The following is an 11,737-nucleotide window of genomic DNA, read 5'->3' as shown; positions in this document are numbered from 1 at the left end:
ATGGTAAACATATTTGTTGGAAATGTGAACTCCCCAACCACAGAGCCAGAACTGCATACCCTATTTGAGAAATATAGTCCGGTATTGGACTGTGACATTCTGAAAAACAATGGCTTTGTGCACATGAATGAGGAGGCGGCTCAGAAGGCAGTGGTCGAACTCCATGAGCTCAATTGAGCGCAAATCACAGTGGGGTTTGCCACTACGAAGGTCCGCAATGCCACAAAGATCTACGTAGGGAATGTCCCTGAGGGGACTACAGCTGATAAGACGAGCGCTCTTCCAGCCGTTTGGTAAGGTGGTAGTGTGACATTGTGAAGAACTTGGCCTTTGTGCACATGCAGAACGAAAATGAGGCCCATGGGGCCATTTCTCAGTTAAATCACTCTAAACTGGAGGGCCAAAAGATCTTCGTGTCCATCTCCTGCAACAATCAATCCAGAAATGGCAGAGGGGATGACTACCCTCCCCCACCTCACCACTATCCACTTCACCCACACCACGCTCCTCACTACCTCCCTGCTCGAGCGCCACACAGTGACTACTACCCATCTCGTGGTCCCCTTCCACCTCCTCCACCCCCTACTAGGGCCTATTACGATCGTGACCTATATGAGAGGAGTGTCTGCCATGACCCATACTCTTCCTCTTACTTTGAGCAGGATTCTTATGAGCGACGGCTTCCCCCACTCCCTCAGTGGCCACTTTCTCCCCCACTTACTTCCTGTTATTACTGGGAGCGCAGGCCCCTGGCTAGCCGCCACACTCTGTTGCACTCACCTTCCTCTGCCAGCTATGTGCGAAGTGGTGCTTGGCGAGATTTCGTTGGTGGCAGCTCTGTGCCCCCTCCATCAATGCTCTGGGCTCAGGCTTTGATAATCATGATTACTTTGAGGAGAATTACTCTAATGGTTTTGGTAGAGGTTACTAAGGGCTCTTTTTGAAATGGAAGATTTACTGTATGAGTGTGTTTGCTATGAGTGCCTTGAGAGGTTTTTTGAAGCTGGTCTTAATCGTATATTATATAGGAGAATGGGTAATAGGGACAATACTGTACATACATAAATCTTACTTAGTCAAACATCACACTTAATTGATTTTGACTCGTTTTTGTTTATTTATGATGGAAGAAACGCCAGCCATAACAGCAGTCTATGAATAATTGTATGCGTGTTTGATTGTTAACAGATTTGTAGACGAGGTGGTAGGCTAGTGTCTCAATGTCTGTTGTTAATATTATATTTTGGAGTTTAGGATTTTCTGGTGTAGTATAGGAATTATGTTTTGTGTAGTAGGCCCTACATTGAGTGGATGGCTCTGCCTAAAAGTCCTGAAATACTACTCTCTAAGACAGTTTTATTTGTCCCCTAAAAATAACCCCTCTCCCTCAGGTTTTTGTCATTCACCCCAATTCAAAGGTTGGGGGTGTTGTGTGCAACCTGACTGACCGACTAACCAAACACACCGCAACAGCTGACTGAGCTCATCTCCTCTGAAGGCCTTGCCACGTTCGACGCAGCATCATAGGATAAAGCATCGCCTTCGAAACAAAACCCGATACGACCGGTTCATCGACTTCAGCGACGAAATAAAAAGATAACCACCGAAAAACCGTTGCACCGCCATAGTCACACAGCTTGTATTACTATTTCACATTATGCATATACGAACTAATCACTAGCTTTCTGTTGCGTTGTGAGACCTTTTTGTTTTTGTATAACGTGACGTTGATGTAATCCAAAATAAAATAGACATCTACGCCTATAGACTTTCCTGATTGTACGCTTCTCGGTTAAAATGCTGTTAATTGGAATGGGAACATTTTTTATGACTTATTTCGAATTCATCATTACAGTTGTTGAAACGGACAAATTTGACTTGTTTTGATAAGAAATACATGAAGAAATGTCTTGATCAGCCGCTTTTTCACATTTTTTGTTGACTATCTTTACGAACTGATTATGAAATAATGATTGCTCAAATACGTGATTGACGGTTACCAATAGTGTAATTGAAATGGTTTGTGTCCTACCACAACTAAATGACTTGAAGTCTCTTCAGACAAAAAAAAGCACCCTTGCCAGAGGTCAAGTAAGTAGCTCTGAACAATGTCAATGGTGTTGAGGAGTTTGGATGTCAAATGTCAGTCGAAAGGTAAGGTGTCTGGTGTATACAGGATCTTTCATACAACCTACCTCCACAAACTACCCCCACAAGGGGCTAAACTCAGACTAAACTTTTGTGTAAGACCTGACATGGCCTCTTCCTTTTGTTGGACAATTCCTTTCTCCAAATAGAGAAATAGGGCCTGGCATACTGTAACCCTTAACTGCTAACGTTTTAATTTCTCTTTTACAAGTTGTCCTATGAAAACTTTCCTCCACCTGAAAAAGGTAAGTGAAAACTTGTGTAACAGCTTGGCAGGTAAAACTGAAGGTACTGAAATTGAAGGCAAGAATGCACAGGGCCTCCGGCATGGTCTTTTGACAATAATGTTTTGGCATTGATTGCTTTTGATGGTGTGCAACATTTCAAGTTCTCCATGGTGCACTTCCCCAATCTAATACATTCCATGGTACCACAATGTTGCATATTTTCAATAATTTCACTGGATGCTTGGAAGGAAATCTCTTTAGAGAATTTCATGCCAAGGCAAAATCTGAAGTCTGAAATGTCCCATTTCTCTGTCCTTGCCTATCTGGTCTTTAATTACTTGATAAGTGAGGAAAAAGGAAGATGAACAGTAATTAGGATTTGGTCCATGTTAACCCTTTTCAAGCACATGGAGGATAATAAGATTGTTTTATACTGTCCTCTTTTTCACCCCTACATGTTTCAACATCTATTCAGCCTCTTCCAGTCTACAGCACGTCACTGGGGACTGTTCCTGATGGCATATTTAAGGGTTTGTGAGTATTTAAAGAAAACGATTAGCCATTTAGCATTATTGAAGTTAATTTTAACAGCTGCCATTTTAAAGCAAAAGTTGACTTTGTCATGTTATTGCAGGTGACAATGAAATACGTCTATTGAGTTCCAATGTTGGGTATGACTTGTCTTTATTCAAATCAAATCAAACTTTATTTGTCACATGCACCGAATACAAGTGTAGACCTTACCGTGAAATGCTTACTTACAAGCCCTTAACCAACAGTGCAGTTCAAGAAGAGTTAAGACAATATTTACCAAATAGACTAAAGTAAAAAATAATAATACAAAGTAACACTAACAATAACGAGGCTATATACAGGGGGTAGAGGTTAGTTGAGGTAATTGGGGGGGGGGGTGTCAATGTAAATAGTCCGGTGGCGATTGTATAAATTGTTCAGCAGTCTTATGGCTTGGGGGTAGAAGCTGTAGAGGAGCTTTTTGGTCCTAGACTTGGCGTTCCAAGTACCGTTTGCCATGCGGTAGCAGATAAATAATCTGCTCTAAAGTGAAAAAAGTGTCATTCATATGGTCTTACTTAGCCTGTGTGTTATTTTTATACAGAAGTAGTTGAAGAAGAAGAAGGAAGCCACTTTAGACGATCTATTAAAATGCGTCCACAGTTCATCTGGTGATGTGCGCGAAGACAGTAGGGAACCCATAAAATACCTTCGGACATCACCAACTTCGCTCAAATCCTACAACGTATGTTCGTGTACCGTACCATCTAAACATAACAACACGTGGTCATCCTTCAAGTAAGTTGTCTGTCTCTAAAGAAAAGTAAACGTATGAGAAGCGAAAACATGACACTATGTCAGAAATATGATAGTATTTTGCAGCCACTGAAATGGTCTGAAGTTGGTTTAATAGCTAGCAATTTCCTGTCAAATTCAGTGTTCCATCATGGCGCGAATATTGTGGTACCCCAGCCAGTTAAATGAAACGAGTCCTCTTCTGCTCAAAAAAATACATTAAAAGCTTGGCCATGTAGACTTGTCTTGAAGTACTATACCAATAGTTTTAAGTTGTAGTTATTAGTCGTATGTACGGGATACACATAGTATAACGTTACATAATGTCCAACGAAATGCTTGCAGGTGTCTTCTCGACAATGCAATACAAAATAACAAAGATAAGTATACGGCATAAAGTAAAATGCTCAGTAGAATATAATATTTTTTAGCATCAGTATTGCACAGGAAAGCACAATTTATAGTCCGATATTTACACGTATTTTGGGGAAGGGGATTTGTGAGGAAGTGTTTTAAATTGTGCAGTATTTAGCGAGCAATCATACGAGTCTGGTAGTAGCAGTTGTGACGTGTGTGTGTGTATGTAGCATGATTGTATAGGTGGGTATGTGGCTAATGGTTAAACCACAATGTCCATATTTTTTTTACAGCACAGTACTCCCCAACCCTTCCATCTGGCGTTGATGTCTTCCCCCCTGCCCTCGTTTAGACTGAATACTGGGGCTCAGATGCCCCTCCTGGGACTAGGAACATACAGGCTGCAAGGTAAGCAAATGCACCTGAGTGTTGACGCTGCACTCGGGGAAGGGTATCGTGCCTTTGACACTGCTGCGGTGTACGGCAATGAAGCAGACTTGGGCCACGCCCTGTTGGACCTGATGCCCAAACACAACCTGACCAGAGCAGACATCTTTCTCATCAGTAAGCTGTCCCCAGCGGACATGGGCTCGAAGGCCAGAGAGGGCTGTGCTCGTAGCCTGGAGAGGCTGGGGCTAGGGGGATACATTGACTTGTACCTCATCCACTGGCCTGGAACTGAGGGTCTGGAACCAGAAGATGAGAGGAATGCACAGCATCGAGCCCACAGCTGGACTGTCATGGAGGAGCTCCATACCAATGGTATGCTCAGAGCAATTGGGGTCTCAAACTATTCTCCTAGGCACCTGATAGAGCTGCTGGAGACCTGCAGGGTGCGCCCTGCCGTGCTGCAGGTACATTCATGTCCTCATGATTTGTTGAAGTGGTTTTATTTTTCAAATTTGACACATACAGACCATAGTTTAAATCTATTCGGATTTAGCTTAGCCAAGCTGCTGTTTGTACCTGGCCTGCGATTTTAACTCTCATTTATTATATTTTTTTACCATTCTGCAGGTGGAGTTCCATCCTAGACTGGCACAGAAGGAGCTGAGGGTCATTTGCAGGGACTCGGGAGTCTGCTTCCAGGCGTATTCATCCCTGGGGAAAGGTGCCCTGTTGTCGGAACCAGAAGTTGTTGCTATGGCGGAGGGGCATGGCAGAACTGCCTCCCAGGTGCTTTTGAGGTGGGCCATTCAGCAGGGTGTGGCTGTGTTACCCAGGTCCACACGGCCCAAGAGGGTGAGAGAAAATGGGCAGGTGTTTGACTTTGACCTGGATGAAGGGGGAATGGCGAGACTGTCTGACATGGACAGTGGAAAAAGGTTCTGCAAAAGAGATCCCACTAATGTGGTCTAGAGGAGAGAGCCCCACAACAATATACTTGATCAGTCATAGAACATTGTGTTAAATGTAATTCTGAACTACAAACGAACCTATAATGAAATGTAACGTTTCATTTACCATATTTATGTTTAAGTCATAGTTCCTTGATTCTTGAACAAATGTTAGGCCAATCGGTTAGTTTAAATAAAGACCTATCCTAATGCATGTTAAAATGCTTAATATGAATTACTTCAACAAAGATTTGCAAAAAACAAGTCACGTTTTAATAAGCAATGTTCAAACATTTAATCTGTTACATAACATAACAAATATTTACAAATAGTTATAGTTTTTTTATGAAAAAAATAAATATAAAAATGTTAAACCACACAAATTTTCAAGTAGAATATCAGTTTTAACTGATGGCAGTGGATGACTCCTACTATTGTTTATACATCAGATTGCCATATTTCTTGCTTAACAGTATTCCCGAATATTTGCATATAAGGTGGTTGAGAAGGCTGCGTATGGCCTGGATTGTAAATATTTACATACCAGTATGCACACTATACAATTGAAAAAATATACTGAATAAATTAAATACTATTGCAAATGAAAGAAGATAATGAAATGTAATGCATCTAAGTTTAAGAACAATACCAAAATAAACTTAGTGTATCAGTTAAGTATGTATGAAGATAATTGAACATCTACTTTTACGTTTTTGGCAATACCCTGACTTGAAATAGGTGCCTGTCCATCTAAGTCTACGTAAATCTACTCATTCTATCGCACACTGGAGTTACATGTGCCTATGTCAAGTCAGAATGCACTAATGTTTTTGCAGATAAAGGCATTTAATAGGCTAGCATCTATAATAAAACGTTTTGTACAACATACCCGTCTTATAATTATTGTCATCACAGATCAGTTGTCCTTTTCAGAGGTTTCATATTTTAAGAATCATTAAAGTATATTTACATTTTGTTTATTTCAAACCATTAGTTATTAGCCTACGCTTTGAAATTCATACTTACAAATGTAGAAACATTTCATAGAACAATTTGACATTTCTCTGCAAATATGTTTATAAATATGTAATTGGCACAAGAGATTGTCGCTTTTTAATGACTGCATTTCTTTGAAAATGCATTTATTATGCACTGAATCACTTTTTGGTAATATTGCAACATGTTTTCAATATGCAATGCATTTTTGCATAACGTTTGATTTGATTGTACAAAAAGGTCACATTTGAATTGATATTCTCCATAGACACTGTAATTTAAGCAAAAGTATGCCTATGAGACGTGAATATTTCAGGTGTGGTCCAGTCATTATGGAAATGTGTATGAGCTCCTTCTTGCCTTGGTCTCTGAAAGAGGTGCGTACTGTATTGGTTTCTCACTCCCTGCCTTCCGCCTCCTTTGGACTCCAGAGGAAAGAGAACCATCCTCGGGAGACTTTCTGCTTGCCTCCTCTTGGGATAATCCCTCTCTTGGGCACCTAGGCAGGGAAATAGATTGAAAGGTCAACTCTATACATTTTTATGTAAAGCAGTCTTTACTGCAATCACTGTCAATTAGTGATACTCGGGTAAATCATTATCCTACGGTATATGCACTATGCTTAGACCTGTGGAGTCCATTCATGTAGCTAAGGATAAAGTCGCATATTACACATTTACTATACATGTATATAGTAAATGGGAATGAGAGTGCTTTGTTCCCAATCTTTCAATTGTACACTCCTCTGCCAGCCCACATATCTTACCCCTTTGTCGAGCCAGGTGTCAAATTCATCACTCATCCTCCTCAGCTGGCAGCCATATTTCTTTGCAGCCCATAGTGCAGGAGGAGCAGACTGTGATCGACCTCGGAATGAAGCCCCATCACCCCCACCCTCCTCAGTAGGAGTCATCACATCCTGAAACTCTGTGTCTTCCCTTTTGCCAACCTGGGAGCACACCTGGGACTCTGAGTAGAGCCGGACTCGCTCACCTGTGTCAGTGAGTGGAAAGGGAAGGGGGGAATTAAGAAATGGTTAGATGTATTTATACCTGAAGAGATTCACACATGTATCCAAACTGAGTATGAATGTATTTTCACATGATATTCAATATCCAGGCTTTATAGGTTTGAGGGTAAATGCAAGTTTGATTCTGACCTGGTCTTGGTCTGTTGCTCATTGTAGTTGAGACATGGAGCTGGAATTCTGAGTTGCGTGTGGTTCCTGAGTGATCAGACTCACATTCATCCACACAATCATGTGTGTAGTCCATTGTAAATACCTGAAGAGAAATGGGCCATCCACAGTGAATTATTTTCATTTATTATGAACCCCATTAGCTGACGCCATTAGTTTCATTTGTTTTTTGAAACTAGGTTTGCAGTTCACTTGTGCTATATTAGATGGAAGGGAGTTCCATGCACTCATGGCTCTGTGTAATACTGTACATTTCCTTGAATTTGTTCTGGACCTGAAAAGACCCCTGGTGGCATGTCTGGTGGGTGGGTGTGTGTGTCAGTGTGTGTGTGTCAGTTGACTATGCAAATAATTTGGAATTTCCAACACATTAATGTTTCTTATAAAAACAAGAAGTGATGCAGTCAGTCTTTCCTCAACTCTTAGCCAAGAGAGACTGGCATAGTGTTGCTCATAACCATATGTATCTACTGTAAGGAATAGTGTGGCTCATAACCATCTACTTACTGTAAGGAGAACGTTACTCTCACCACAGCAGGCTGTTGGTAAAATCAATATACATGTATTTTATTTATTTATAGGAATTCAATATTTTCAGTATATTTAGCTAGAACTTACCCAAGGTGTCCTGACGACTTGCAAGAGGGTGGTTATAGGTTGACTCTATTTTGGCTATCCTCTTCTGTCAATGTTAAACTGGACCTTGGAAGTGGTGCTATTTCTGTTTCTCCAAGACCCAGTCGGTGTTGATTTCCTCTCATTGCAAGTGGCACACCCAAATAGAAACAGTAACGGTCTATCTAGTAACGTTATTGCTTTGTGTGCCACCGGGAGCCTTTTATGATCAAATGTTCAAAACAAACTTTCGTAGTTAGCTCACATCTTCTGTTCTTAAAGATTGTCTTCACTCAATTTCAATCAGTTTATCAAATTCTTACTGAAATGTCTTGACATATGGAAGGCGGTCTCGAGTACCCAATGCTGTTGTTGTCTTCCGTCGTGTTGTACAGTAGCACCTCTTCGCCCAATAGGCTGACACTGGCAAGCAGAACAAGCCAATAAGCGCGCTGCTAGGGTTTTTTCAATGGCTATCTTGTCAAAACGTCACTGTTGCGAAACGGATATGGAACACAGTTGTATAAATGGGTATGGAACGGTTGTATAAAGTATGGAAAGTCGAATGGTTCATGCGGTCTCGTGACTTGTTTACCGTTTCGCCCATCTCCGCGCGCACAATTTACTAAAAGCTTATTATTGATATTGGGTAGTGACGGACATTTAGATTAGTTCATAAATAACCAAACTATTACATTAGGTAGAGAAATTTGCCAATGCCCTGTATATTTGTTCTTCTGTAATTTAGTCACACTTTAATTTGAGATAATGTGTACTTTATCTGAGATGTCACCCCAAATGATTTTTCATTTGTTGGAAGCAGTACAATATTCTGACCATAATGAGGGACATCACATCAACATGAGGTAGCCTATGCTTTTTTTTGTTTATGTCGCCACAGAAATTATGTACACGGTGCCTTCAGAAACTTCACACCGCTTGATTTATTCCATATTTTGTTGTTACAGCCTGAATTCAACATTAATAAAAAAATAAAAATTATCTCTCACCCATCTATACACATTACCCCATAATAACAAAGTGAACACATGTTTCAGAAATTTTAGCAAATGTTTTGAAAATGAAATACAGAAATATCTGATTTACAATATCTGATTTACACCCCAGAATCAGCTTTGGAGCAATTACAGCTGTGAATCTTTCTGGGGAAATCTCTAAGAGCTTTGGACACCTAGATTGTACAGTATTTGGCCATTATTTTTTTAAATGTTCTGTCAAATTGGTTGTTGATCATTGCTGGACAACCATTTTCAAGTCCTGACATATTTTCAAACAGATTTAAGTCAAAACTGTAACTTGGCCAATCAGGAACATTCACTGTCTTCTTGGTAAACAACTCCGGTGTAGATTTGGCCTTGTGTTTTAGGTTATTGTCCTGCTGAAAGGTGAATTAATCTCCCGGTGTCTGGTGGAAAGCAGACTGAACCAGGTTTTCCTCTAGGATTTTGCCTGTGCTTAGCTCCATTCCGTTTTAACGCTTTGTATTCATGGCAAAAAGTGAATTGCTTTACCACATTTTTTGCAGTGTTACTTCAGTGCCTTGTAAACATGATGCATGTTTTGGAAACATTTTATTCTGTACAGGTTTCCTTGCTTTCACTCTGTCAATTAGATTAGTATTGTGGAGTAACTACAATGTTGTTGATCCATCCTTAGAGTTTAATGGCTGTGATAGGAAAAAACAAACTGTTTTAAAGTCACCGTTGGCCTCATGGTAAAATCCCTGAACGGTTTCCTTCCTCTCCAGCAACTGAGTTAGGAAGGACACCTGTATCTTTGTAGTGACCTGGTGTATTGATAGTAATACACCATCCAAAGTGTACTTAATAACTTCACCATGCTCAAAGGGATATTCAATATCAGCTTTTTTTCCTAATTTTACCGATCTACCAATTCTTTGGGAGCCATTGGAAAACCTCCCTGGTCTATGTGTTTGAAATTCACTGCTCGACTGAGGGATCTTACATATAATTACATGTGTGGGGTACAGCGATGAGGTAGTCATTAAAAAATCATGTTAAAAACTAATATTGCACACAGAGTGAGTCCATGTGACTTATGTGACTTGTTAAACCAAAATTTTACTCCTGAACCTATTACCATAACACAGGATTTAAATATGTAATGACTCGACATTTCAGCTTTTCATTTTCAATTAATTTCTTAAAATGTCGGAAAACAGTTCCATGATGACAAATCTCAATTTAATCCATTTTAAATTCAGGCTGTAAAACAACAAAATGTGGAAAAAGTCAAGGGGGTGTGAATACTTTCTGAAGGCGCTGTAATTCATCAAGTCTTCTGAGGTCAGAAGGTATGTAGGAAAGGAGATGAGTAAAGTTTGGGCTCCCGAGTGGTGCAGTGGTCTAAGGCACTGCATCTCAGTGCTAGAGGCATCACTGCAGACCCTGGTTTGATTCCAGGCTGTATCACAACCAGCGGTGACATGGGAGTCCCATAGGGAGGCACATAATTGGCCAACGTCGTCCGGGTTAGGGTTTGGCCGGGGTAGGCCGTCATTGTAAATAAGATTTTGTTCTTAACTGACTCGCCTAGTTAAATAACAAAAATAAATAAAAGGAGTCCATTGAGATACATACAGCCACCATAGGCTGTGTTTAGACAGCCTAATTCTTGATTTTTTTTTCTTCCAATAATTGGTCTTTTGTCCAATTATATCAGTTCTGAAAAAGGTCGGATGTGAAAAGATCTGTGATTGGTCAAAATACCAATTAGTGGGAAAAAAGACCAGAATTGGGCTGACTGTGAGGGGGTGCAGCCTGTGTTGGCTAGGGTTTCTTTATTATTATAGTTGTAGTTTTGTTTTATGGCCACTAGATGGCGGGAAACTCTTATACAGCAAAGCTGTTATCTTAATTATTTGACTGTAGCATGCTATTTAAACTTTATATGAATTTGATTAAAACGTCCAATCAAAATCCATGATTGTAATTAAATATGTTGACCTAGTGCGTCCTTTTCAATCTCTATAAGTGAATTTATATACATTTATGTTAAGGGAGGGTAATTTAAGCTAACATTATTGGAAATCCAGGTAGTAGGCTTGGTGTCATTCTAGTGTTTTACTTTAATTAGCACCTTATTGGTCTTCGTTCAGATCAGAGCTTCTACCAGATGATGCCTGGCAGGGCAAGATATCAAGGCAACATAAAACGATAGGGAAGAAATTAAAATATTATTTGGAGAGACAATTCCATGTGTTTCATGGGATAGTTAGATAAACCAAGTGCCTAGGTGCTCGCTGAAGGTCTCACCATTTTCAGTAGTATTAGGGATGAATACACACACGCACGAGCGTACACACACACACGAGCGTGCGCACACGGTGTTTGGAAGATATTTTCTGTTTTCAGGTGTCTTAGAAAGTGAGCAGTGTCAAGGCTGTCTACAGTCAGTGTTTCTGCTGGTGTCAACCTCAGTCCTTCAGGGCTGCTTTTCTTTTTATCTTTTCTTGAGCTTGGATGCTTTATTTACGTCTTATTGTACAGTAAATCTTACTGCTGCTGCTG

The 11,737-nt window shown here is 40.2% G+C and overlaps 2 protein-coding genes and 1 pseudogene across 5 annotated transcripts; 2 read left to right on the top strand and 1 right to left on the bottom strand.

The window, feature by feature from the left end:
- Positions 1 to 931, top strand: LOC106563490 (uncharacterized; annotated as a pseudogene).
- A 1,869-nt stretch (positions 932 to 2,800) lies between these two features.
- LOC106563491 (aldo-keto reductase Mvan_2161) lies at positions 2,801 to 6,263 on the top strand. Of its 3 annotated transcripts, XM_082958224.1 has the most exons (4): positions 2,801 to 2,909; positions 3,010 to 3,046; positions 4,334 to 4,894; positions 5,058 to 6,263. In XM_082958224.1, exons 3-4 carry the CDS (start codon positions 4,367 to 4,369, stop codon positions 5,397 to 5,399), a joined length of 870 nt encoding a protein of 289 aa, XP_082814350.1. In that variant the 5' UTR covers positions 2,801 to 2,909; positions 3,010 to 3,046; positions 4,334 to 4,366; the 3' UTR covers positions 5,400 to 6,263. The 3 variants fall into 3 exon arrangements, with proteins under 3 accessions (XP_082814350.1, XP_082814349.1, XP_013984614.2); XM_082958223.1 differs by lacking the exons at positions 2,801 to 2,909; positions 3,010 to 3,046 and adding an exon at positions 3,054 to 3,686; XM_014129139.3 differs by lacking the exons at positions 2,801 to 2,909; positions 3,010 to 3,046 and having other exon boundaries at positions 3,693 to 4,894.
- On the bottom strand, positions 5,628 to 8,584 carry LOC106563493 (bcl2-associated agonist of cell death). Of its 2 annotated transcripts, XM_014129141.3 has the most exons (5): positions 8,190 to 8,584; positions 8,079 to 8,110; positions 7,533 to 7,656; positions 7,140 to 7,366; positions 5,628 to 6,872 (listed from the first exon to the last, which is right to left on the bottom strand). In XM_014129141.3, exons 3-5 carry the CDS (start codon positions 7,645 to 7,647, stop codon positions 6,771 to 6,773), a joined length of 444 nt encoding a protein of 147 aa, XP_013984616.1. In that variant the 5' UTR covers positions 7,648 to 7,656; positions 8,079 to 8,110; positions 8,190 to 8,584; the 3' UTR covers positions 5,628 to 6,770. The 2 variants fall into 2 exon arrangements, with proteins under 2 accessions (XP_013984616.1, XP_013984617.1); XM_014129142.3 differs by lacking the exon at positions 8,079 to 8,110 and having other exon boundaries at positions 8,190 to 8,583.
- Between the last annotated feature and the right edge of the window lie 3,153 nt (positions 8,585 to 11,737).

The sequence above is a fragment of the Salmo salar genome, chromosome 11, assembly GCF_965601325.2.
Source record: "Salmo salar chromosome 11, fSalSal1, whole genome shotgun sequence".
Taxonomy (NCBI): Eukaryota; Metazoa; Chordata; class Actinopteri; order Salmoniformes; family Salmonidae; genus Salmo; species Salmo salar.
Note: the sequence above shows the minus strand (reverse complement) of the source record. Positions and strands in the feature narration are given on the sequence as shown.

Excerpts from the sequence above, each read along its gene's own strand:
- LOC106563493 (XM_014129141.3), bottom strand. The coding sequence starts at position 7,647 with ATGGACTACACACATGATTGTGTGGATGAATGTGAGTCTGATCACTCA. Across the intron at positions 7,367-7,532 it reads GAGCAACAGACCAAGACCAG|GTGAGCGAGTCCGGCTCTAC; the intron begins GTCAGAATCAAA and ends TCACTGACACAG. Across the intron at positions 6,873-7,139 it reads ACACCTGGCTCGACAAAGGG|GTGCCCAAGAGAGGGATTAT; the intron begins GTAAGATATGTG and ends TTCCCTGCCTAG.
- LOC106563491 (XM_014129139.3), top strand. The coding sequence starts at position 4,313 with ATGTCCATATTTTTTTTACAGCACAGTACTCCCCAACCCTTCCATCTG. Across the intron at positions 4,895-5,057 it reads TGCGCCCTGCCGTGCTGCAG|GTGGAGTTCCATCCTAGACT; the intron begins GTACATTCATGT and ends ACCATTCTGCAG.